This window comes from Notothenia rossii (genome assembly GCF_949606895.1).
Source record: "Notothenia rossii genome assembly, chromosome: 11".
Taxonomy (NCBI): Eukaryota; Metazoa; Chordata; class Actinopteri; order Perciformes; family Nototheniidae; genus Notothenia; species Notothenia rossii.
This window is the reverse complement of record NC_136910.1, coordinates 13,350,601-13,377,522: the sequence shown is the minus strand read 5'-3', so window position 1 is coordinate 13,377,522 and position 26,922 is coordinate 13,350,601. Positions and strand designations below refer to the sequence as shown.

The window sequence follows — 26,922 nt, the reverse complement described above, 5'->3', positions numbered from 1 at the left end:
AATCAGATTGTATTCACATATTTTTCCCCCTTTCCTTCCGTTTAAATGATCATCTACTATGCTAAACAGTGTCCCCTTGCAGTAAGAAATAAAGCGTTTTTTATGATGCATGTGAACAACAATCTGATTAAAATGTTGTTTTAATAAAATGTAACCTTTATTAGTGCTAGTCTCAGCCAAACATGCCAAAATATTGAAATAGACTTAAAATAATGAGGAGAGAATGATCATTAGCTTGAAAAATAACCAACGACCTATGAATCACGCCGGTTTTGCTCAAAACAAGATAATTCTTTTATATGAAATCTTTCACATAATGAGGGGCACTTTGCTTATTAAAGCCGTATTCTTCCTTGGAGAAAAAAAAGGTATTGAAAGAAAAATGCCTTATTTAATCATCCTATTATCCAGAAAGGATGACTAAGATTTGTTATGCAATGTACAGTAGTGCAATTAAATGAGAAATCTTTGCTGATTTACTTTCTTTGGAATCCACTGCCTCCATCAGCCTGTTGGATGTTTTATCTGTAAGATTAGCACATAGAGGCACATAGAGACAGCCATATCAAAGCAGCTGTTCATCTGAATAATCGTATTTAATTTGGAATGTTTCCCATTAAGAGGCATATATTTCATGGATCAAATCATCGCACTAATTCTACGCTTGAATTAATAAATGTAGCAAAACAACTCTTTCATTCCACATAAGAACATAGTTTTTCTCCCAATAAAATAAGCATATTCTAATGCATTGCTTTCAATAAAAAAGATTCTAAAGAAAAAAAGATTCTGAGGTCCTTGAAGATCGTCTCAATAGATTTTTAGAGACATTTCAAGCCATCCATAAGGAAATAGCGAAGAAGCATTCAGCTTCATACACATAGAGCAGGGGTCGGCAACCTTTATGATATGAAGTGCCATTTCCAAAAATAATTGTTATCAGCGTGCCAACGATCGAGAATTATCAACGGGGGGGGGGGGGGGTGAGGAGCTTGACGCTCGTCAACTATCAGCAGGAGGGCGGGGGAGCCTAGCTGCGGGGAAGCAGCGTGTCAGCGCAACTCACATGATGCCGAATTTAACAAACACATTTAAATAATTGGTTTAAACGGCATAATAATAAGGACGATCGTCCGTTCTGTGATTCTCCAGAGCACACATACTATGATATTAGGGTCATGCAGAGTGAGATGAGATCGCTGTCCCTTTAAGAGAGAGAGAGAGAGAGGGGTGTGGCTTGTGCATGTGTGTTTGTGGATGGTAGAGCGACACTGAGAGAACCTATGGAGAGAACGTGTGTATGTTTCTGGAAGTGAAACGAGGAAGCAGAAAAACAGAGGTCTTTTGTGAAACAGAAGAACAGCTAAATAAATGCAACGGCCTCCCAAGAAGAGCTCGCCTCTCTCTAAAGTGGGTTATTGAACCTGAAGGTTGTTGCTTCTGCCCTCCTCGACTACGGTCTGGGAGCCGACAGGAAAGTTCAACACACAGTCCCCCCCTTTGTAGCATATTATGTCGATGAGAGATGAGCAGATCGCCACTGGGCTTTCAACTAAATACACAGCCACGCAAAAACTGCGGCATTTGTACAGCTCCTTATGAGTACTGCAATTAGTGAAGTGCTTTCCTCCGTGGTGAAACGATCAGCACTGCACCACGGAGGAAAGCGGCAGAATGTCACCTGGAGATAAAGAGAGCGGGGCTGCGTTGCGTGCATGGCTTCCTTCTGCAGGTAACGGGGAGACGCGCTCTGGCGGCGGTCTCGTTCAGGATCCGAAAATACAATTTAAATATTTGTGCACACTTATTCCACTTATTCCTAGTGTGCCACTGGTTACGGTGTCGCGTGCCAATGCTGGCACGCGTGCCAGGGGTTGCCGACCCCTGACATAGAGCATCTAGTCTACTAAAACGTTTTTCTTTCTCCTCGAAATCAACTTTCGATAAGGTCAGAGTACTTCAGAGGTTTATATATAATAACAACGCGTACAAGAACCCACATACGTCAGGAAGAAAAGAAGGAAATCTACAATAAAAACTAAGCAAAGGAAACACAATATCATAACTTATTTCTGCAGATGCATTGAGTGTCCTATTTATTTATTTATCAGGGATCACATAACGAAAACATGACTTTCAATACTTGGAGTTCTATGCATGAAACAGCATTGTATCCTCCCGATCTATGTCCAGGTTTCCAAAAGATAACCAGTACATCACATTTTACTAAGATGATTGCAACACTGCTCACTATCTAGTAGTCACATCCTGCATATGATATTTACAAAACAGGTGTTGTTGTTTGATTAAGCAAAGATGGTTATTCATTTGACAATATTGATTGCATTCTTATTTGAAATTGGCCGATTTAACCAACATGTGTGAACTCTGAGAAATCAGATCCCACAAGGAAGGATTCTTAACATATTACAGGATGTTATTTAATGAACTCCTGTAGACATCATGTTAGTTATTGGTCAGTACAAAGAACAAAACAGATTCCCTCCTTTGTCACTGCCAGTAAGAAGAAAATATGAATTATTATGTTGGCATTTAACAACAGCTTCCCCTCAGCAGGCTGTGTCACTGCGTCAATGATTTATAACATAATGTTCAGAGCTCAAGCTGAATTTGGATTTTTTTGGATTTGATTTGATTTATTTCAAATGTGTAAAACAATAATACAAATAATAATAATGAAATGAAACAAGAGAATTATGATACTGTACCATCTTAAGCAATATCAAAATTGATAAACACAAATATTATTGACGTACAAATGATGACATACAAATGATATATAAGCAAATGATCTACCTAATTATACATCCCAACCCTTCTCCCAAAAAGTCATTGGAAATGTCAGCATGTTACGAGGGATTCAACCAACAGAACTGTTAGTGGTGGACTCTATGCAGCTAATAGAGACATCATATATTAAAATCTTCATCATGTAACTGAAGGTATTTTTTTTAAAATAGACATTTTGTAGTTTGGATTTCTTTCACCAACTGTTGCACTTTCCACCTTATGTTCATTTTGCAAAATCTACAAAACTTCTCGAAGCACAATATATTGATGCAGCTGCTAAACTTGATATAAAAAAGAGAAAAACAGTATAAATACATGGTTTTAGATAAGAACATATCTGATCAGTGAAAAAGTATTGAGGCCAACTGACAGACAATACTTCATTCTGCGGACCCATTTCTATCTGTACTCAATAAGTATGGTGTTTTGTTCCCTTTAACCTTGCTGTACAATAAACCTTCCCCCCGCCACTAGGCTCGGCATGGAGCACGACGGACAGGGGAATCGCTGTGCTGATGAGACCAGTATGGGCAGCATTATGGCGCCACTCGTCCAGGCAGCGTTCCACCGCTATCACTGGTCACGTTGCAGCAAGCAGGAGCTCAATCGATACATCCAGTATGTTCTGTGTCTCCCACTCCATCACTTCTTCACTGCACATATTGCTTTTTACGCTGCACAGCTTATGTGTGAAGCAGCCCGATGTAATTGTGTTTTTTTTTTTTTACTTACTCCATATCTCTCCAAAGGTCTCTATATATGACACTGTTGCTCTTGTCTTCTCTTCAGCTCATATGACTGCCTGCTGGATGATCCCTTCAAACACAAGTGGCCCAAGCTTCCTGAGCTCCCCGGAATAAATTATTCAATGGACGAGCAGTGCCGCTTTGATTTTGGTGTTGGTTATAAAATGTGCACCGCTGTAAGTCCTTTATACCTGTGTCATCCCTAAATTATTGATTGATTGTTTTGATTTATGTACCCCTTTAATCAGCAGAAATCCCATGAAAGTCTATTACATGACCAGAAAAGCTGTGAATGCATTACAAGAGATAATGGTATGATACTACAATACAAATACCGACTATATAGACACATTAACTGTTTTGAGTTTTTACATTTAAGAGACAGTTGTGCTCCAATAGAAAGGCAGGAAACTTCCTCTCAGTGGAAGTCAACACGGACACCCAGTTTGTAAATATATAAATGTTGCAATACTCTCATGAATAGGCTGAATCACAATTGTCTAACCTCAGTCTGCAATTTAGGTGACCTTTATTTGAATGAAAACCTTTCATTTCTTTAAAGTATTCAAACCAATGGAAATGTTCAAGGGCTGAGTCTGTTAACATTTCCAATAAGAATAACTGAAGCTCATAATCTCTGTTCTTTAGTTTCGAACCTACGATCCTTGCAAGCAATTGTGGTGCAGTCACCCCGACAATCAGTACTTTTGTAAAACCAAAAAAGGTCCTCCGGTGGATGGAACCGAGTGTGCCCCCGGAAAGGTGAGAAACATTTCTAAATCAGCTTTCAATTATTCTTTTATTTCCCTACAATGGAGCTCTCTGAAAAGGGGAAATAATGAGAAAGTACTGAAATGGTTTCAAATGTCACTGATGATTAGTCTTCTTAGTCTTTTTGTGACATTTCTGTCTTTATTTTCGAACGCCGTCTTTTCTCCCGTCTTTGTGATATTCTTAGTGGTGCTTCAAGGGCCATTGCATCTGGAGGTTCAGCCAGCAGCCTCAGGGCCACGACGGGAGTTGGGGCTCCTGGTCAGATTTCGGTTTCTGCTCCAGGACATGTGGAGGTGGAGTCCGCTCCCGCAGCAGACAATGCAACAACCCACCGTGAGTTCTGCTGAAAAAGAGAACGCACTGAAACGAAATCAGCTACGTTTTCGGGGGCCAAATAGTTTATATGCTCCCGGTACGTTCATCCAACAGATGGTGGCGTGCTGTTAAAGTATGAATGCAGAGCTGGAGAGCAGAGGGAGTTTTTGATCCAGCGCTGGCTTTGATTAAGTTGGCTGAAACAAAAACTTTACTTCAAAGTGTTAAAACAGTCCGCTAACAGTATGCCATCCTGTTGGTGTTTATATTAATACTTGATGAAATATTGGCTTTGTTTTAGTTCACTCCATCTGATTAAACAGCCTTAACCATTGTTATCCATGGTCGACTGTAAGTAAGTGGGCTCATAATTATAACGGAAAGTTAGATTTTTACTAGACTCAAAGAAAAATTATGGGCGTTTTTAATCATTCAGTGTGAGTTATTCAGTTCACTGTGATCGGCAGGTTCCTGGTTTGTTTAATAGGCCACGGCAGACCTGTCTTACTTAGAAATGTGTCTCCAGTTTCAAAACAACCATAAGGCAGACTCGCTTGTCCGAGACCAACTTTGTTAAACTTTCCCCTAGCAGATGTGCACGGATAGGCATCAGAACCAGTGATGTTCAGAAATGGTGAAATCATTATGTCAGGGGTTATGATCAACATTACAACATTGCTCCCACACACAGTTGTGATTGCTATGGTTTATTCATAACCAGTATCAGATTGACTGATCATTCGAGTAGAATTATAATACAGTTTGACTTTTTAAAGTTTTGTCCAGTTTTCAGCTGCCTATAAAATTCCCAAGAACCAAAAATATTATCAATATTATGTCTCATAAGGACAATAAGTGATCATTACTGTAAGATGTATGACGTATGAGTAGAGAAAAAGGTATTCAATTAATTGAAAGGGTCACTGCAGGTATCTATCTTTGTATATATTTGTGCTTTGGAGCTGTTGTGCACATAATATTTGTTCCATCTCATAAAGCTCCCATAGTTTTCAAATCCAGCCAAACCTCCTGGACTCACACCAGGATGGACAATCTTTGAATCTCTGGGCACATCATGATGTGTTATTTTGTTGTTGTCATCCATCAGGCCTGCCTATGGAGGGCGAGATTGCCCCGGTTCTGCTTTCGACTACAAGATGTGCAACATGGAGGAGTGTGCTGGACCTTATGAAGACTTCCGAGCTCGGCAGTGCATCCAGAGGAGCAACAAATACCACAAAAACATCAAGCACACCTGGCTGCCGTACGAGCACCCAGATGGTAAGCCTGTACAGAGCGAAGCAGAGCTGGCTCTCTCTTTCGGAGGTTTGCTTCAGAGCCACAACAAGTGGACAGATTACATTTGCAGGAGGGACTGCTGTCACGCATGTTTAGATTCAGGTCCTGCTGATGTCTTTCTCAGAGTCTCAAAGGTCCCCTATTATACTGTTTTTCATCAATATATTATAGCTCTCAGATATACAGTATACAAACTTGTCTCGAAATGTTTTTTCTCTAAATACCAAACAGATCATTGCAGCGTCCCATAATCCCCTCTGTTTCAGCCTTGTTTCAAAAGGGCTGATCCTCTGTCTTTTACTTTAGATGAAAAATAAGGAGCCACTCCCCACGCCCCTCTGAGAGATATTTGGTTAAATGACATCATAAAGTGGAGGTTTTTATATAAATGGATCAGGACAAGAATTGAGCGAATCTTTTTTCCTGAAACTTTCAGAATCGCTTTACACAGAGGGACAGGGGAGTGGATTTTGTATAATAGGTGAGATTTTTGCAGGAACCAAGGTTTGTGTTTTTGTCTTTTCAGACGCCCGTAAGTGTGAGCTCAGCTGCAAGTCAAAGGAGACCGGAGAGGTGGTGTTCATGAACCAGGTGATGCATGATGGGACCCGCTGCAGCTACTCGGAGCCCTACAGCGTGTGCGCCCGAGGAGAGTGTCTGGTACGTAGAAACTCAAATGACATGCACTCAGACACACACCAACATAGTGGCAAATTAAAGGCCTGATAATACATTTGTATGAATGCAAAATATATTGTTTAAGATGCTTAGTAAAAACCATAAAATGAATATGAATTTATAAAACATGCAGTTCCGACTTCTATACATGTTCTATGGCCAAGATCAGATTTCTAATGCATGAAATAATAAATAAAGTTTAGATATTAAACTTGCCCTTATTGCCTTTACTAGAGTGTCTTTTTATGATTAAAATAGTGCCTTTAGATGTTTGATGAGTGCACACCTCAGAATGCTGCTCCAAACACACAGACATTATTTTGTCTCAGAATTCACCTTGGACATAAAGTGGAGACTTATATTGTTGCTGCTTGGCTCGCTTATTGTTATGTCTGGGTGTGTTTCCAATTTGCATCATCTTAAACCTCCAAAAACAGATGCGTACAGCGTTTGCACATGGCATCATTTTCCCTATGGAATATCTCAGTTAGCATGAAAGTGTTCCCCCTGTTTGATTGCTTTCGCCTTTCCCCCTCGCAGCATGTAGGCTGCGACAAGGAAGTCGGCTCTTACAAACAAGAGGACAAATGTGGAGTGTGTGAGGGGGACAACTCACACTGTCGCACCGTGAAGCTGACTCTCACCAAGACCCCCAAAAAGAACGGTAATTATCATCATTTACATTCAGAAAAAGATCATCCAGTAGCCTGAAACATATCTCCTCAATCCTCTGTGTTTGCATGTCTTTAAACAAGGAAACAAAAGGTTCTGCTCCAAGTCTTGATTCAGAAATAATTGGCTGCTATTACAGAAGATGAGCCTACTGTTTTAGGCTCCCTGCTAAACCGTGTCGTGTCTCTTTGTCTTGTTAGGAATGCTGAAAATGTTCGATATCCCAATGGGAGCTCGCCACATTGTTATAGAAGAAAATGAAACTTCCCCTCATATAATTGGTGAGTATGTTCTTTTTCGCCAAACCAGATTCTTAGTAACAGAATTGGTTTGTGACAAGAACTCAATAATATAAAACCCAAGTTTTTCCAAGGTTCTCGGGTTCTTTTATTTGTCTGTATATGATGTTTGATAACACATCACATGTTTGTTATTACTGGGTCAGGGTGAAGCCGGCTGTACAATGTCATTACAGACCAGAGCGCAGGGTCAGCGAGTTCAATGTCTTTACTCTATAAAAAAGGACATAAAGGCCCTGTCCACCCAAAACACACAAAAGCATGAACAGCTTCAAGTCTTTCCAAAAACGTAACCTCATGCAAAAAACACTCATACAGTATGAACACATGTGCTTTTAAGAGGCATGTTATAATGTGAATGAATTTGGAGTTTAAATAAATATACATAACAAAAATAAAACTGAGACTACATCATTACATGTATAAACTGTTCAGAGCCAGCTTTGAAGCTTTGAGAGTTTAACTGATTGTCAATAGATAGATTCTTAGTTGTGAATTCATAAAGAGATCAAGCAGAATGACAGAATATAAGGCCATACATAATTAACGTACAGTATGTGCATAGAGGTGGGTTGCCCCCCCGTGGTGTCAGATCATTCCTGTTCAGATCGATGATCACCTTTTTTTTTACCAAAGTTTTGAAACAAGAGGCTCGGTCCAATAAAGGTGTTTATACAAAGAACAAAGAAATATAATTACAATTTGTTTTCCCAAGAAGCTGCTTTCTATATTATTCATTCCAACAGATTATCAGAGACATTTGTGTATTCATCACAGGTGCTATTCTAATGAAATAAAAGGAAGACAAGCTTTTAGATTTCAGCTGCACTGCTGCACCAATGGCTTTCATGAAGGCTGCTTTATTTGTAATTGCATATTGGAGTACAAAGCAATGTGTGAAATGAGACTCCATAATGTTGAGAAATTGCAACCTTTCAATTTACAATAGCTCTCTGTATGGCCGACAATGGTGAGTCAGGATCTCGTGGCATTCAGCCCTTTTTCTCTCCGCTCTCCTCTGCTCCTTTCCTCTGGCTTTTATTAGCTCATGGGAATTAGAGATGACACACAACTTGGAGAAATTACTGTTGGCTAACCACAGCGGCAAACATCTCAAAATGCATACTTACACGTTCCCTGCTCAAGGGAAAATCTCAGAGTTGTTCTGCGGGGGAGAGATTGATCCCAAATGACTGTTTGATCGTGGAGATTTCTAACGAATGAAACTATAACTTCACCATGTGAACCCTCTCTTTTCTCACAACACGTTTGATCTTTCTCTCATCATCAACAGCCGTGAAGAATCAAGTTACCGGAATCTTTATATTGAATTCAAAAAGTGAAGAAGCGGAAACAAAGACCTTCATCGAAAACGGTTTACAGTGGGAGTATTCCCTCGATGGTGAGAAGGAGACGGTGAAAACAACTGGTCCTCTGCATGAAGGCATCGTGGTGCTGGTGAGTGGGACTGGAACACGATCATTCTTTTTTTTCCCTTGAGCTTTTTCCTGAGTTTAATTGTTTTTCTAATAATTGTCCTTCACTTTGTTGCAGGTCATTCCTCAGGAAGAAGACACCAAGATTAGCCTGACGTATAAGTATATCATACATGAGGACCTGTTACCTCTTATCACCAACAACAATGTTCTCTTGGCTGAACTGGACACCTATGAGTGGGCACTGAAGAGCTGGTCTCAGTGCTCCAAACCCTGCGGGGGAGGTCAGTGAGAGTCTGTGTGGAAAATGAAGCGATTACAGCTGTGTATTTGGAGTATATGTGTGTTCAGAAAACAGAAAACAGAATATTAATTCTGGAGTTTGTGAGGTTTTTTCACCATGTTATCGTCCAAAGTGGCGAAAAGTCTAATTAAGCTCTACTGTTGCAACAAAAATGGTTCCCAAATTGGGATTCATAAAGTACATCTTATCTTATTTTATTATTTTATTAATGGATTGTTTTGTTTCTTTTGGACAGTCAAAAGAAATTCAAATAGAACTTTAGGCACTTGCAATGGGTGTTTATTTCACTTTTTTTCTCACATATTAAACAATAAACAGTATATGGAATACATATTGAAAGGATCAATCGATAAGGCAAATAATAATTACTTGAGTACTAGATGATGAACGTTAAACATCTGGATTTCAGATGTATGTAGGTATCTTCATGTCTGTCTCACCTTGCTGTTAGATTCACTTTGTACACTTTTCCATCCTTCAGGCATACAGTACACAAAATATGGATGCAGGAGGAAGAGTGACAGTCGTTTGGTCCATCGAAACCTTTGCGAGACCAGCAAGAAGCCCAAACCCATCCGAAAACGCTGCAACGTCCAAGAGTGCAGCCAGCCCTTGTAAGTGCCCCCCTGCTATAGATGCTTATATATTTGAATAGCTGGTGCAGCAATAACGTGGTAATAGTAATGTTACTCTGACAAATATAAATAGGGAGAACATGTAATTGCTTGGATGATGTTCAAAAGATCCTGCTGTGCTGACAGGTGGGTGGTGGAAGAGTGGAGTCCCTGCAGTAAGACCTGCGGGAAGCTGGGCTACCAGACCAGGGGGGTGCAGTGCATGCAGGAGCTCCACAACGGCACCAACAGAGCGGTCCACAGCAAACACTGCACCGAGGACCGGCCGGACACCAGGAAGACCTGCAACCACACCACCTGCCCCGCCCAGTGGAGGACAGGGGCCTGGTCTCAGGTGAGCAAATTCAACCTTAGTCTAGTTGCATGGAAAGTGTTGACAAAGTGACTTTAAGCATTACCAAATCAAAGCTCACAAACTAATAATTATTCAACTAAAGCTACGAATTGATTTCAAGCATGAAGGGCTAATTTTGTGGGGGAAATTAGATATTTTGCAATAATTCCACTTTGTAATTAATTTGTTTAACTTACCTAGGGATACAGTTAGCTCAGTAGAATGTATATTACTCATTTTGTAAGAGCTTGCTATCAGCATAGCAACTAAAAACAAAAGCAATCTAGAGTTTTTTGACCATGATCCTATGCCAAGTCTTAAAATATATATGGATAAACTAACTGGATACAGTTTCTGGCATAACATTAAAAAGTGACAAAAATGACTGAACATGAATAAAGGAATATAACTGTTGTTTTAACGGCATCATTATCTCCGCTCACAAGGGTGTTGTCATCGCTCACATCCTGTCAGAAAAATATCACGGCATTCTTAATTTAGTCAGCTATTTAAATCATGACACATGCATCATTTTCTCGCACTCAAGTCAAATGTAAATCAGTTTCCTATCTTTCCATGTGTGCGTGTCCATGTGTGTGTGTGTGTGTGTGTGTGTGTGTGTGTGTGTGTGTGTGTGTGTGTGTGTGTGTGTGTGTGTGTGTGTGTGTGTGTGTGTGTGTGTGTGTGTGTGTGTGTGTGTGTGTGTGTGTGTGTGTGTGTGTGTTTGGGTGTGACAGTGTTCAGTCACCTGTGGGGAAGGCATACAGCAAAGGCAGGTCGTTTGCAAGGCCAGCGACAACACCATTGGAGAATGTGAGGGCGAGAAGCCGGAGACCGTCCTCATTTGCAAACTCAATTCATGTCCAGGTGAGACGCGCATAATGTTCTCAGGCAACAAGATTCACCAATGTACCAGTTTCCTGTCTGTGATACATACACTGTTGGACAAACTGCCTCTGCATGTTATAGTAATCTCCTTTTCATCATTAATGCTAATGGACTCTTTCTGAATAACCGGAAAAACATTTCATTCCGCGACAGGCACATTTAGTCCTAATAACATTTTTACGCCAGCTATACAAACATTATGTGAGGGATTACATCTTTCTAGATGGAACTGTATGATAAATCAATAATGTTTCAAATATATTCTAATGACAAGTTGTTATACTAGAGTGAAGACACTGGTACAGGGTGTCCGCGGGTTCTTAAAAAGTATTAAAAGTTGATAAATCAATTTAGCGAAAATTAAGGCTATTCAAAAGTATTCAAAAGTATTAAACGTCATTTTCCAAGGTCTTACATGTTATAGCTTGTTTTCAATAAGTATATAAATTGTCCAAAGAGTTTGTATTCTACAGTCTGCCTGAATGTAATCATTGCGTAGGTGTGTAGTGTGATTCTGTGTAGTTTATTTATGGCATCCCGTTGGATTTGACGTCATCTGAACAGGACATCGCACGCTCACTGCTTGATAGCGTGCGAAGGTCCGTTTACGCCGGTTGTTAAACAACATGGTTCTCGTTATGGGGAAATGCAAGTTTGCGTCCAAATGGTTGGAAGATAAGGAGGAAAAAGAATCAATACTGTATATAGTAAATCTGAGGTAGAGTGTGTCGCCAATGTAACTGGTTAGAACTCGAAGTGGCGATGAGGTCTTAAAATGTATAGAAAGGGTCTTAAAAAAGGTCTTAAAATGTATTACATTTGACTTCAGGATTCCTGCATATACCCTGTGGTTTGAGATAAACTAAAACACTTTAGGATCCATTGGTACCAGAAATGTTATGCTAGCTTGTAGAAAGGAAGGATCATAAATTATGCTCCTGCATTTTGGCAAGGGAAAAACTGGCATGGCCATTTTCAAAGAGAACTCTCAACCTAAACAGATCTGAATGAAAATGTTTTTTATGCATACCAAATAGAAAACCTCTCCTTACTTTTACAGACATGGGCGCTGTTTGCTATTCCTATGCAGTTCTGGGCACAAATATATAATTCATTTCATGCATGTATATATGTGCATTTTATCTATTTTTGAAATGTTTTCTGCACGCTTGGTCCCTTAAGTGTATTGGAATTGCTTGAATAGGGTTTGACTGCAAATCGGAGAAATGTGTTGATACAGTTTTTACAAAAATCTCCAAATCACAGCATGTATTTTTAATAGTGTTCCTCACTGTCTTGTTGTCTCAATTTGGTACCTAAAGTGGTAAAAAATTGTATAAAATTCAAGGAATTGCTTATGAACATAGTAGATAGGGGACAGTGTTGAGCTGCAGATGATGGGAAAACGTTTATTTTCGTCAAATACTCTTCACTTTTCATCACCCCCTGGATAACCTTGTTCCCTGCCCCTTTGAAAATGAAGGGACAGAAAGCTAAGAGGTTACAGACAAAGAAGCTTTTAGATACTTAATGGGAACAGTCTATACTCAAAGAAATGTCAACTTATTTTTCATATAATTTCTGCCCTGATGCCTTCCGTCAGTTCTCTTCAATGTTCCTCTGTCAAAAACACAAAGAAGAAGTACAGGTCGTGCCCTGTGGAGTTGTAAATAGATCCAATATTTATTATACGTTTTTAAAAAGATGTCTCCATCTCCTTTCAGCAGCAAGAGGTTGTCAAGAGCTTCTCTTTGATTCCATGGCTGCTTTTTTGTTATGAATATTTTTTCACATACATTTGTTTCTCACTCCAGGTCAGCCAGTGTCTCCTCTCACAGTTGAAACGATGGAAAACTTCACAATAAAAGATGAAGCAGTACACCAAAGGGCTCCTGAGAACCCAGTCCACAAGATCTCTTCAAGTAAGTCAATATGTAATTTCTTTCAGAAATGGATAACTCCCTATTAGAGTGTTTTACTTAAGTGATCCTAAAGTAAAACATCTACTATGAAAGGTTATTTTCTTTCATTCATATCAGTAATATCCTCTCCCCTCTAATCACTAGATGAGCCGTGTCTGGGGGACAAATCGATTTTCTGTCAAATGGAGGTTCTTGCTCGATATTGTTCCATCCCTGGATATAATAAGCTTTGCTGTGAGTCTTGCAACAAGAAAGAACACTTCGCCACACACTCTCCTGAGCGCCAAAACAGCCCAGTGGCCTCGGCTGAACCTGAGACCTCCGCTCCTTTACACCCTGCGTCCCCCAAGGCTCCGCAGCCCGCCACCACCCAGAGCCCGCCGCAAACCACTAAAGCTGTCGGCAGACGGCTTCGCTCGACCCCACCGGTGCCAACCACTGCTGTAGCTTCCGAAGCCCCCCCGCCCACAGGTGCCGCTCCGCCCCGGGGACCCTCCAGCGACTCAGACCCGGGGCCTCTTCTACCTCCAGGGCCCACACGGCCCACAGCAGACTCCAGTGGAGGTGCCGCTAAAGAGCACAGTCCAAACAGCACTTTAGGCCCAGTTGCTGCCAGGTCAAGAAGGGACGCTTTAGGATCCGAGAGGGACTCGAGTCACAGAACCCTGTCAGCTCAGAAATGAACAGTGAGTGATGTTGTGAACGTGCTGCTCAGTGAGACGCTCTCATACATCAGCTCACCCTTCTGCAGCATCTGATAGACTTGCAGTCTTGCTGCAGATATTTTTTTTTTTTTTACAAAGGTTTTTTTTCTCCTACGCCAGTGAACATAGACCAGACCAGCGATGGTTACCTCATCAACACGTTGGCGGGATCTGTGTGCAGCGCCACTCACCCTCTGTGCTTCAAATATGAATAAAGAAGGAAAAAAAGGTTGTCAGGTGCTGTAAACTAAAACGACTACAAGATGTGTTCAAAATGTGATGACTGCATTGCTACATTCATGTTTTTATCTGTGTAAAGTTGTGTAATCCTGTTTTTTCAAGTGCATTAGAACTACTATTGAACTTGTATTGTGAACATGTGAGGAGAGGTCAGAGGCCAGGGTTTTGAAGGTACACATGTCAGCTGTGAAGAACAGAGTGTGCCACTGAAATGATAATAGACCATGCCAGTGTGAAATTATAATCATTTAATACATTTCTATGCAATTAAGTCATTACATTAGCATTTGCATGATACTCAATCTAAAGTACTTTAACAGATGACAGGTGAAGAATTGAAATTGCAAATGTTCTGAACCTCCCTTGACTAATGTCTGCCACGATTCATGTATCTTATTCCATTCCGCTACATGAAAAACAAAACAGTAGTAGTAGTGATTTCCTGCAGTGCGTTTAAGGATGAGATACTCAAACAAAACAACACTTATTTTTCTGGACAAATAATATGGCTGGCATCTTCCTTTTAATGACTCCTGAATTTAAAAACAGCTTTCCCAGTTTAGAACAACATGTGGCACCTAAAATTGTAATTTCTTCCAACACTGTAGAGCAGAAGCGTGTGTCACTGTCTTCAGCAGACACAGGCATTACAGTAAATGTCATACCAGCCAGCAAATCCGTGCTCCTGTCGCTGTAGCACATTTTAATATTGAATTTAAAAAATAATAAAAATGCTCTTATGCAAGTAGGTGTGGCAACTAACCCTTGGCAAACAGCTAGGACTTTCTAGAGTCTTGTCGTTGCCATGAGGTTGCTAACAAACCTAACTAACTTTTCATAGATGCCAGGCGTTTTTTTTATAAATCATTCAGATGCAAATAAATTGATAATGGCTCAAATGTAACTGATTATAATAAGTCACCTGTTACATCTATAATTATTCCTATGGCACACTCCAGACTCAATAACCATCTCTCCTGGCAGGGAGCTTCATGGCTTCCTGTCCCCGGTGCTCTTTTTTTTCATGGTTTTGTTCCCAAATCCAACGTACTGGTGATTATCTTCACTGGTAAAAAATAAATCATGACTGTCTGCAAGCCAACCCCACTGTAGCATGCCCAGGTCTGCCTTTGGGAGTCAGTCACTTAACGCTTTAAAAAACTCATTGTTATCTTTTTGTAACTGATATATTTTTCAGATAATAATGTATATAGTGTAAATTTCAAGTTATGAAAAGAAATAAGCAACCAGGAATCGACCATAAAGTATGTTGAAAATACAGGCGGTGCTGTAAGTCTACAGACTGTGGTTGGTCATACTGCTACACCATTCCTGCATTGCAGTTCATAACTTCATTATGTGTATTGTATAGTTATTGTATATACGTACGTGAATGAAAGCTTTAAATGTTAATATTTATTGAATTTTTAAGTGGTATGGAGAACAAAGTAAAACCTGTTTGAAAGAACTCAGATTCCTGTAATTTCCCTTTTCTTCTACATACTTTTTGTAGCTGTTCCTTGCTTTACTTTAGAGTTTGAACTACTGCACTATCTTAAGAAAGGTTTCTAAAAGCTACGGAACACAGGTCTCCTTGGTCTGAAAGGAGGAATCTGCCGTTCAGCGTTGCTATTAATGTTGTATTCCAAATATGTGTACAAGGTGGCGGATGAAAATGAATCAGGCAAAAAAGGGACATTCAAACACTTTATTAATTTTGTCCATTCAAGTGCAGGCACTCATTCAGTTAGTCGGTGTCAACAGACAATGGATGAATCCTAAGCAGGACATTTTGAGGTTTGAGTGGCACACGCTGACATTATTTCCTATTATAAGCCAGCGGCACCAGTTACTTTCTGTCTGCTCTGGAGGCTGAGCATCAGGCTGTCACTGTGCCTCCATCTCCCAACCGTCCCTAGAGAGTGATAAGAGTGCTCCCGCAGTGCGGTGTCACACAAGCTCAGCTAGCCCAGGGTGGCCCTCGCTGTGAGACGTCTGCGAAGGTGTCTGGTGAAATCCAGCTGTGCCTGGGGCAAAGCCTGATTGACAATGAACTTTGGCAGCCAACCCTGAGAACAAAATAAACCTTTGTTAGACCGTTGAATTGTACTTTTTGACAGAATAATTGACAGCTACAAATATTAATCAATTACAAATGTTGTTGTTGTCAGCACATACTTTTAAGAAGAAAAGCAAAGCAGTACCACAAACAAAACAATAACTCAAAAAGTATAATTAAAAAGAAGTAATACATAAGAATAAAAGAGGTAAAATATTGTTTCTAACATTTCCCCTAGCTTTCAACCACAGGGAAGGATCTGTATGTGAATGGAGTTAGCTTAGTTGTATGACAGCAAGAGCTAACTGCTAAGACTGAGTGGCACCTCAAAAAAGCTACTGGACTTTGGGTTTCAATCGATGACATGTTTTACTTCTATAAAGTCTGAGGACACAAAACAGACAGAAGATGGAGAGATGTTCCTTTAAAATGTTGTATAAGTTTTTAGGATGATGACATCATTAGGGTCATTTTGTCAATTTACTGTTTTAAGGATAACAAATCTACTTTACCAATACATATTTACAGACCTAATGTAGGCTATAACATCTGGAATGTTACAATTGTCGAATTAAACGTTAAAGGTCCGATTTCATGCTTTTCCGGTTAATACCCGTCCCCTTGTGTGTTATCAAGGTTTTTATGCATAGTCACAAACCCTCAAAGTACACCCTGTAGCGAGTACAAATCTAACACAGAAAAGACCTGTCTATGCTGCCCCAGAGCGCCTCGTTGGAGATTTCTCTTTTTCCATTGTTTTCTTCCTGGGTACAGTGACGTGCCCATACCCAAATGGACCCATTGGACCAATCCGTGGAGCTCCTCACACACACACACTCTCAGCGGCAAAACTGTGACGCGCAGAAATGGCCATGAAATGGAACCTTTAAATTAGGCATTTTCTCTAATCCACCGGTAATGGAAAGTAACTAAGTACCATGGAAGAAGGTAATACATTACATTAAGGGGTCTAACCATCAAAAAGTTCTGATACACTGTGTGAGATTGCACAAAAGAAAGATGATCATTAGCTCTGCAGCATGAAATAACGCTGCTGGTGTGTTTACGGCCGCAGGAGGGCAGAGCACCCAAGACGAGACACTCTGCACGCTGACAGCACTCCGGAAATCATTTTGAAGTTTACGACTGTCGGTTGGGTGCAGTTGCCATTTGGGGATGGCACATTTTTAATAGTATCCTTAAAACAATGCAAACATTATTATAATCAGGGTTGGGAGGGTTACTTTGTCAATCTAATCAGTTACTGATTACTGATTACATGGCTCTGAAAGTAATCCGAATACAGTTACAGTTATACGTAATCAGATTACTTTTGGATTACTTTATTTTTCCATCACAGATGGGTTTTGGTGTACAGGAAACCCAAAAAGCAAAAGGAAACTGAACGTGTTTTTACTGTTTTAATGGCTTATCAAGAGCACAACTGAATCATAACATCTGAAACGATGTAACAACATAATAAACTTTTGGGGGATGCAGTTTAGGATGTGAGGAGTGAGGGACACGGCTTAGAACGGGTGTGTCGCCTTCTGTCCTGCCAGTGTTGGCAGGACATGAATTAAAATGTCGAACTCAGACTTCATTTTAAGGAAATTTCGGCCAGGGGTGTAGAGCTATATTTATTTAAGCACCGGATTGGCAAAACAGGAGAGGAGAGTGTGCACTAATCTGCCTTGATCTATGAATTCATGTCCGTGACACTCACAGTATCTGCTGCCCACAGCTGTTTTATAGAAGGAAAACCTCCTTCACTTCATGAAATCTCTGCAGCACCAGGAGGCAGCGGGAGGGTTAACTCAGCCTCTGAGAAGAAGAGCGCGCCGCGCAGTGCCTTTCACGCACTGCCTTCACTGTGTATACCTCATACAGTCTATCTATGGTATACCTTCAGAAATAATCATTAGTAAGGCGAAGGAGCGACCGCAGGCTGATGTGTTTTAACTAGGGCCGGGACTCGATTAAAAAAATTAATCTAATTAATTAGAGGCTTTGTAATTAATTAATCGAAATTAATCGCATTTTTAATCACATATAAATATTTGACCTGAGAACAGTGAGAAGCTATTTTTTTCACATGGATTTTAGTATACCATTGAATAATGACTGAATACATAAGCTTAAGCAACAAAACATTGTTTATTTTTTTCAAGGTGGTACTTAACCAAGACCAACAGAAAAGTGCAATTTTTGCCATAAAGTGTAGCAATAGCATATTTAGGAATATAGTACATTTCAGAGATTCAGGTAGCCTATAGGTAGGTAGACCTTCTGTAAACTATAACACTTTGTTTTTTAAGTAAAACACAATACTTTCAAGTACATTCAGAACATTGGAAACCCTGACTATTAGAAAACATCTCTCTGTTGCTTCAGAGGCCATAACAGACTTTGTTGATTTACCAACAGTTGATTTAAAAAATCTAATCAATTTCAGTCCAACTCTCTCAATAACCTTGGCCAAAACAATAAACAGTTCAACATAAAGTGCCAGTTGCACCAACAACGTAATAAATAGTTCAACATAAAGTGTACCATTTAAAATAAAATAAAAAAAGTGCCAGTGATTGACCTCAATCCCTCCTATTCTTCCAATATCCTGATGAAAAATAAAATCTCTCTGTTGCATAGGCCACTGTTTGATCAACGCGAATTGGGTGTGGGTCCTTGTACTCCGAGTCGGGCTAACGTCCACGCTAGCTTCCACGCTAGCTGCTATATGTTTTGCATTGAGGTGATACTTGAGGCTTGATGATGTGCTGCGGTGATATGCAAATTCCTTTTTGCATAATTTGCAAACAACCGTGCTCTTATTGACGCTTCCATCCGTCCGTTTTTTAAAACAAAATGTCCCATTCACGGGGCCAACCAAAGCGGTCTCATCAGCTTCTTCGTTCATGTTTGACTATTGTTCACCGTGGTTTGTTGTTGTCTGAAGTGATGCACGTTAGTTGGTGCTCCAGTATAATCGGTACCCCTGAAACTCATCCAGTGAGAAACGTTCTGCGGTGCAAAAATAAGTGCGATTAAAATGCGTTAATGTTTTTAACGCGTTAATTTTTGTTTAATTAATTAATCTTAATTAACGCGTTAAAGTCCCGGCCCTAGTTTTAACCTTTATATATACAGTCTATGGTTTTAACCACACACACACACACACACACACACACACACACACACACACACACACACACACACACACACACACACACACACACACACACACACACACACACACGCGCGATTTAAAAGGAGACTTTTGTTCCTCCATGTTTCGTTGTTATTATTTCACTGAGCGGACCCGCGATTTTTTTTTCAAACGCTTTTTTGGTCCATCTGCGGCGGTAATAGGTTTTTTGGGCTGTGATGATTCGGCTGTACCTTTAGTAATGAATATTAAATGTTGTGAGGAAATCTTTCCACCAATAATTCCAATAAGTAATCCAAAATGTATTCACTTCAGGTTTACGAAAGTAACTGTAATCAGATTACTCGTTTTTCAAATGTAACACGAGCTGAATACAGATTTACTTGATTTTTGTATTCTGATTACGTAACGCCGTTACATGTATTCCGTTACAACCCAACCCTGATTATAATGCACGCGATAATTTGTTAAGGTTGCCATTAATGTACTTACTGTATGCATAGTTGAAAAGAGTTCCATCTATCTTATTTGAGCAGTGATTGAATGCACCACAAACCAGCGAGCACTTTAAATGACACACCCACCCATGCTGTCTCTAGGCTAGCAAAAATGCTAACCTGCTGAGTAAATTCTACATGTAGTTCTGGAAAGACTTACTGCTGTGACATTTATTCGATTTCAAGGAATCTTTCAGCTCAAAATTGATAGAAAATGTACCTGGAAAAGATTAAGGAGGATTTGCAGTTCGCAAGACTAGCACGCTCTTTACACAGGTGAGTACAACAACACACCTGTCCTGACGTAGTCCCACTGTGTAGGCTACAAAGCATGTTTTGCTAATCAAAGATATAAAAACAGAACTAATACTGTGCATCTTAATTTCTGTGTAATATATCTGTTTAAACCAAGCAGCTGTGGTGTTTATAATGGTTCTTACATCCGCCGCTGCTCATACATCTTTAATATTGAAATTGTTATTCATTTTTGTACAATTGTCTGAGTTCTGTCTATTTTTCATCCTACAGTGATGGGCAATTGTACATTTTGGATGTAAAACCGTGAAATCTAACTGAATTTCTTATATTGTGATAATAATAATTAGTTTTCTATTATTATTAGATTATCTATAGGAGTCTATGAGGGGATTTTTTATAAATGTGACACAATGTTATAAATTTCATTGGTTTCTGGCCATTTTGATTTAAGACCCTATATAAAAAGCGTTGTGTAGTTGGGATTCTGACAACTTTCCCCTCTTAACTTTTAAGATGATGTAATAACAATCTATATTTGAGGTCAAAATACCTCTTGATGCTTAAAATACCAGTATTTTCCCACTGGAATTTTCACCTAAGTTAAAGGTCCATTTCATGGCCATTTCCACTGATCATAATTCCATTGTTGAGGTCTACTAGAATAGATTTATATTGTGCAATTTTCCAAAATCACTTTGGTTTCTCATACAGCATCTCTGTAAACTAAGTGTATTCACTGAATTTCACTCTCTGCCTTTAACGGCTCGTTGTAGCTCCAATAGGTCCAGCCTCCACCCTCCCTGTGAGCACAGTGTTCTCTGATTGGTCGGAACGTTGTGAATCGCGCTGAGCTCCGTGGAGGTGTGGTTTCCTTGTTTAGCGATACACAGCGAAACACAGCCAAACTCACCCTGAGCACACACAAAGTCACAGCCGAAGTAAAAACTATAAGTGTGGCTTGATATTGAGTACGAAAAAGGTTGATAAACGCTGTGAGAATGGGTCTGCAGAGAGAATTTCGCCGCGATCCCAACTGTCTGTTATCAGCCTGTAGCCAGGGAGGAGAGATCAGCAGAGCTGCATGCAATGAGTGTGTGTGTGAGGAAGTCCGTGGATTGGTCAATTTGGACCAATCAGCGGGGGCTTAACGTAACGGCTCCGCGGACGTAACGTAACGGCTCCACGGATTGGTCCATTTGGTTCCGGGTAACGCATGACATCATGAGTTACCCGGAAGAATCAATGGACAGTGACGTATCTCCAACGAGGCGTTTTGGGGAGGTATTTTCTGTGTTAGAGTTTTACTCGCTACAGGGTGTACTTTGAGGGTTTTGACTCTGCAGACCGTTTACATGCATAAAAACCTTCATAATACACAAGGGGATGGGTAATAACCGGAAAAGCATGACATGGGACCTTTAACAATATGAGAACTCTTTCCAACTCTTGAGTCCACTAAGCACCAGCTCTATCTAATTCCACGAACTGGGCAGTTTATCTTCGTTATAAAATTAGCTCTTCAGTCCTCACTTGACCTGCTATTGTTGATTTAGTTTTCTGTCCACCACCCTCCGCTTCTGATCTGGTTCCTCATCTCAGTTGCCAACATGTCTTTGTTGTTATAATTTCCACCAAGAGATTTTGCATGCAGTCGAGTGTGAGTGTTTTTTGTGATAGTATTTGTGTGCGGCATAGTGTGACATCTGTCTGTTTGTCCTGGTCTGTTTTTTTTGGCTGTCTATTCGTTCATTTAATTACTTGGGCTGTCTCTTAAGAACGGGACCCTCTCAGCCGGTGTCCTCAGTAACAGAAAGAAAGCAGCCTGTAAAGCCTGCAGAATATGCATTGATGCATTAGGGCTTTACCAACATTGGTAATAGTTGGAACAGTGTGTGTAAGTGGGTTTGTATTTGTCTGTGTAATATGGAAGATTTAGTGTTTAGCCAGCTGGTACTGGAGCTTCGCAACCAGGGGCGGTTCTATGGGGGGCCAACAGGGGCCGTCCCCCGTAAAAACTGACCAGGGACCCCCCTGTGGCCCCCCTCCATAAAAAAAGGTTACAATATTACGATTTATTGGAACTAAATCAAATCAGAGACGTGGATATACAGTGGAGATTAAACTGTCCATTACCTTACATGTATATGCAAGCAAATACTGTTTATGTTTTTTAATTAAATGTCACTTAAAGTAAACAAATACTCTAAATGAAAAACTGAAACACAGGACTGTAACTTAAATTGACTAAAACAAATACCTTTACAAAAACAAATACCAATTACTGTATTTTATGTTTATTTTACACAATTACTTTATACTGTCTTTGTCTTTTTAACCCGGTTTTATTGTGCCCCTCTCATGACATAACCGGCCCCAGCCTGGCCCCCACAGTAAAATTGGTCTAGAACCAGCACTGTTTGCAACAATGTGAAGAAATGGAAAAAGCATCTTCAAGTCAATATACACAGTTGCACTCCCATCTTTGCAATATGTATTAACACTCATATTGCAGTCAATGGATATTGTAAGTACTTGAGTCTGCATATAGTTTCTAATTATCTCTTACAATGGAACAGGCAGTACATAATGAATTTACCTTGACGTCCATATTAAGAAGCCATGTGAAGCGGCTTTTTCCTGTTTCATCGCCCAAAGCCTGAATGATTATGCAAGTTGGTCCATCCTCAGCTCTGTAAGCATGCAAACAAAGTCAATAACTCTGTAGCGTTATTTGTTTTCAATTAGGAGCGCCTCCTCGACTCAAAATCAGTTTTTTTGGCCTTGGTGTTTTTCTAGTGATGTTAAAGTCACTAATCATTAGTATTAAAAAATGGTTTATTATAGATAATGGGATTACAGCAATTAATTAAATCGGTTTTGCTCATTACAGTTAAATGCTAATGCTTATGCTTGTTCTACTCGCTAGTATTGTGTTTGTGAGCTATAAGGCATTTATCTCAAAGCTAAATGTTGCCATCTGTACGAACAGCCTCAAAGAACTGCCCGGTGCCCGCATTATACTTGTTTAGACATTTGTATGCTTTCTACTGACATCTGGAAGACCGAGATTACTCTACTCCTGTATATTATGGGAGAAAGTTAAATATCGCAGTTGAGTGAATTCCAACATGCAATGATTGATGCCAACTGAAACAGAGTTGTGCCTGTCTGCATACTATATGATCCTACCTCACAAAGCCTTCCTGAGGTGGGAAGGACGCCAGCTGAATCGCTGCTCCTCCAAGATAAACGCTGGACTTCTGTTTGCAACTGTGTCTGACACTCAGGAAATCCCTTTGGCCAATACGATTTCCCGCTGTCTCGGCTGAAACCTCGTGAGTGATTACTGTTTCAGGCCCAACATGCTTCAGAACCTACAAGAGACACAAATATCACATTTAGATTGCAAAACACTATGTGGACAGCAAAAAGGACAATGAGATGTGTGTATTGTTAGAATACTTTTATTTTTGCAAAGATATAGCATAAAGCCAAAGAATTATGGTTTAGAAAATAGAAATGTAGTCTATAAAAAAGCCCTTCAGATAACATTTTAAATTAGGTACAGATCTTCAAACCTGTGATGCTTAAAGGTCCCCTATTATACTGTTTTACATCAATATATTCTAGCTCTCAGATATATACAAAACATGTCTCTGAAGTGTTTGGCTCTAAACACCAAACAGATGATGCATTGTAGCATCCCATAATCCCCTCTGTTTCAGCCCAGTTTCAAAAGTGCTGATTCTGTGTCTTTTACTTTAGATGAAAATATGGAGCTACTCCACCCCCTCTGTGATATATTTGGTTAAAAAGTACACAATGGTGCTCTAGGAGGAGATCCAGGCGATGGTGTGGGGGGGGGGGTTACATTGGCTAAATACACAAGCCAAAAAATCGTTATGACATCATAAAGTGGCCACAATCTGATCAGCTCATTTTCAGACAGGTTTTGATATAAATGGATCAGGACAAAAACTTTCAGAATGTTTTTACGCAGAGGGGACACATGTTTATGTACAGTAAAAAAAAATGGGGATTTTGCATAATAGGTGACCTTTAAATTGTACTGTTATGGTATTTTAGGTCATAGTTTCACAGTAGGGCAGGCAATATGGAGACAATCAAATATCACACTATTTCTGATCAAATGCCTCTTGGATATTGCGAAAATATTCCATGGTTTAGTATTGGTGCTTTTACAAAATATTCACACTATGCATTTTTAGATGAATAACCAACAGTTATTATAGAAAGACGATATCTAGTCTCATATCACGAAATGTATATACTATTGACTATATCACATCACAGTTGATCAAATATTTAATGTCAGCGACTAACTTTGATCTGCTGTATGCTCGGGTTCCACTGGTGCATCTCCTCCACTCTGACAAACAGGAGGTCGTAGAGCTCCTCCACGCTGGCCTCCAGCACCGCCTCCAGCCTGAAGACCTTCCCGGCCCCCGCCACTACTTTGCTACAAATAACTTCTCCTTCGCTCTACAAAGGAGCAACAAAACAAGCAGACATATTCAATCGTTACATGATGCACATGTATTAGATGTGGAGAAGAAACACAAAACTTGAATCCGATGGATGTTACCTCTGTGAACTCGACCTTCCAATCTTTTGTGTCTTCCAGCATGCAGAGAGCTTTCCTCATTGCTTCTTGGCCTTGTTTTACATAAAAGTCTTTATCTTCTTTCAAAGGTTTTACATCTTCGGGTCCAGGCGCTGCAAAATATTCTCCTTAGCAATCTCAAGAGAACACTGATAACAGAACTGACTTTTTTTGTTTGTATTTTTCTTACCATTATACTTGATTCCACCATGTGTGCTCATGTGAGGTTGGACCCGTCCCCATCTCTGCAGGTGTGTGAGCTCCTTGCCTATCACTGCCACAGCTGTGCGTTGAAGTCCTGCAGGATTGAACAGTTAAGAGAAACAAAAGCTCAGTTGTCCTTCCCAGAATGCAGTATTTGCGTGAAATGATATAAAGAGAAATATCTTTTATCAGATTACTGTGAGTGACAACCTGCCAGACTCCTCAGATGGGGGTAGGAGATTCCACAGCAGAGCTTTACAACAGCAGGCAGCATGGTGTCAGTCTGTGGCAGTGACAGCAAAGCAGCTCTGTGTGTGTCTGCTCTTTATATGGCCCGTGAAGGTCTCCCCACAGAGATAAGGGCCAGAGAAGAAGATAAGACCTGGTGTGAAATCTGTTTGAAGGCCACACTTGACAGGAGTTTTATTTACTAAAACTCAGTATTAAAGGAAAGGGAGGAAGACCTACAGTATCGGTAACAGTTTTGGGAATTTTGAATCACCGTTATAAAACCTAAACCATGTGGGAGAAAAAATACCTTCTTGGCATCTTACTTTTAAATGTGCATAATAAAGATTTTTCCATTTTACTTAACCATTTTTTCCTTTCAAACATATCTAGGAGATCCTATTAAATGTTTTACCTTTTTGAAAAATAAAGTTATGGACATGTCATTGGAATAAAATATAACGCCTAAAACAATTAGTTTTCCCCCCCAAAAAAATTGTAAACATCTTTTCACCTGTTTATGAACAAAACCACTTTTACTGGGTTTTATTCATTTTCTTTTGAATCTGTCATCTCTGCAGAAAGCCTATAACCAAGGGACATAAACAAATATTTTTCATCCAAAGTTGTCATTACTTCTAAGTAGTTGTGTGATACCGACTAATGTTATGTGTTTTCCGCCTGCTTGAGAGCACAATTAAGTGTTTTAGTGCTAAAACCTGGAGTCTATTAACATATCTCTATAGAAAGATGAGAATAGAATCCTGTCACCTCCCAGCGTTGTGTAGGATAAACACAAGACACTAATGGCATGAACGTGACAAGTCATGCAAGTGAGAGTAATAGGAAAACCTTGGCAGCATGATTATTTCTCAATGGATGAGTCATCTTTTAATAATCATCCTCTGAACACCCGAATTATTTTGAATGAGGTTTATATGAAAGAGACAACAAGCTGTAGCTCATTAGCAAAGGAAGTCCTTGCTCACCAATTAGGGTAATAAATGGATGTCAAAGATTGTATAATGAAACCAGAAACAGCGTTGAGGCTCCACCACTCACACATTTGTGCCATATGCGACGCATACATACGTAGGTGATCGAGGGAGAGGGGGAGGTTAATCCTCCAGCGTGACTTATTCTCTGATGCCTTTTATTTTGCGGAGTGAAAAGCCAGGATTCAATATTCTCATGCAGGAATGTAAGGCCAGCGTGATTTGCATAAGTGGCTCATAGAGTTCGGAGGCAATTATTTTTGCGTGAATAATAATGACTGGACCCAGCTTTATGGTTGAATTTTATTATAATGATAAATGTTTCAATGTATCCGTTAATTCATTCCTGACTCTTTTTTTTTTTTTTCTTTTAAAGTAAAGGCTGTTACAATGTAATTTAATTTGTTCAATAATTAATTAATTAATCTGTACTGTCTCTTGTACATGGTAGGGAATCTTGCCCGACTTCAGTCTACAATATACTTTCAACTCCACCCGCTCACTTTAGAGGGGCTCCACCTCTCTCTCATCATATGATATGATTGTGGTCTGTGTGTGTGATGAGTTGTTGGATCTCGAAAATATTTGGGAGAGAGCCCGGTGCCGCCCTCTCTTCCCAATGCTGCCTTGCAGCTGTCTCTTATCGGCCCGAGCCAACAGGTGTCCTTGTGAGTAGGATTTGTGACGTCAATGCTGTCCAGGCCTCAAACTGAAGTCACCAGGGAAGAGCCATGGCAAGAACTTCTTTCATTCCCAAAATAGGCCTTCATTATGATTTGTGTGATGATTTGCAGTTTGAGCACAACATCTGAGCTATGTGTCAGAACACTAGGC

At 39.9% G+C, this 26,922-nt stretch overlaps 2 protein-coding genes across 5 annotated transcripts in view; one reads left to right on the top strand and one right to left on the bottom strand.

Annotated features, from left to right (window-relative positions):
• adamts14 (ADAM metallopeptidase with thrombospondin type 1 motif, 14) overlaps positions 1 to 15,525 on the top strand; it is a 44,479-nt gene extending 28,954 nt beyond the window's left edge. For both annotated transcript variants that reach the window (XM_079658505.1, XM_079658506.1), the window contains exons 8-22: positions 3,286 to 3,429; positions 3,601 to 3,733; positions 4,206 to 4,319; positions 4,516 to 4,664; positions 5,755 to 5,927; positions 6,472 to 6,605; positions 7,164 to 7,287; positions 7,496 to 7,576; positions 8,889 to 9,052; positions 9,149 to 9,314; positions 9,816 to 9,948; positions 10,096 to 10,303; positions 11,041 to 11,170; positions 13,006 to 13,113; positions 13,258 to 15,525. In XM_079658505.1, coding sequence (XP_079514631.1) covers positions 3,286 to 3,429; positions 3,601 to 3,733; positions 4,206 to 4,319; positions 4,516 to 4,664; positions 5,755 to 5,927; positions 6,472 to 6,605; positions 7,164 to 7,287; positions 7,496 to 7,576; positions 8,889 to 9,052; positions 9,149 to 9,314; positions 9,816 to 9,948; positions 10,096 to 10,303; positions 11,041 to 11,170; positions 13,006 to 13,113; positions 13,258 to 13,796 — 2,500 coding nt within the window. In that variant the 3' untranslated portion in view covers positions 13,797 to 15,525. The remainder of the gene's footprint in view (positions 1 to 3,285; positions 3,430 to 3,600; positions 3,734 to 4,205; positions 4,320 to 4,515; positions 4,665 to 5,754; positions 5,928 to 6,471; positions 6,606 to 7,163; positions 7,288 to 7,495; positions 7,577 to 8,888; positions 9,053 to 9,148; positions 9,315 to 9,815; positions 9,949 to 10,095; positions 10,304 to 11,040; positions 11,171 to 13,005; positions 13,114 to 13,257) is intronic.
• star2 (steroidogenic acute regulatory protein 2) lies at positions 14,561 to 25,151 on the bottom strand. 3 transcript variants are annotated; one of them, XM_079658523.1, is made up of 7 exons: positions 25,076 to 25,151; positions 24,852 to 24,959; positions 24,644 to 24,774; positions 24,382 to 24,540; positions 23,227 to 23,411; positions 22,634 to 22,727; positions 14,561 to 16,126 (listed from the first exon to the last, which is right to left on the bottom strand). In XM_079658523.1, the coding sequence occupies exons 1-7, from the start codon at positions 25,137 to 25,139 to the stop codon at positions 16,022 to 16,024; spliced, it is 846 nt and encodes a 281-aa protein (XP_079514649.1). In that variant the 5' UTR covers positions 25,140 to 25,151; the 3' UTR covers positions 14,561 to 16,021. The 3 variants fall into 3 exon arrangements, with proteins under 3 accessions (XP_079514649.1, XP_079514651.1, XP_079514650.1); XM_079658525.1 differs by having other exon boundaries at positions 25,063 to 25,103; XM_079658524.1 differs by lacking the exon at positions 22,634 to 22,727.
• Between the last annotated feature and the right edge of the window lie 1,771 nt (positions 25,152 to 26,922).

What these genes read in the sequence shown, in the direction of transcription:
- star2 (XM_079658523.1), bottom strand. Translation starts at nt 25,139, where the DNA reads ATGCTGCCTGCTGTTGTAAAGCTCTGCTGTGGAATCTCCTACCCCCAT. An exon ending in CGAGCATACAGCAGATCAAA is followed by an intron (nt 23,412 to 24,381) that starts GTTAGTCGCTGA and finishes TGTCTCTTGTAG; the next exon opens with GTTCTGAAGCATGTTGGGCC. An exon ending in CCTCAGGAAGGCTTTGTGAG is followed by an intron (nt 22,728 to 23,226) that starts GTAGGATCATAT and finishes GCATGCTTACAG; the next exon opens with AGCTGAGGATGGACCAACTT.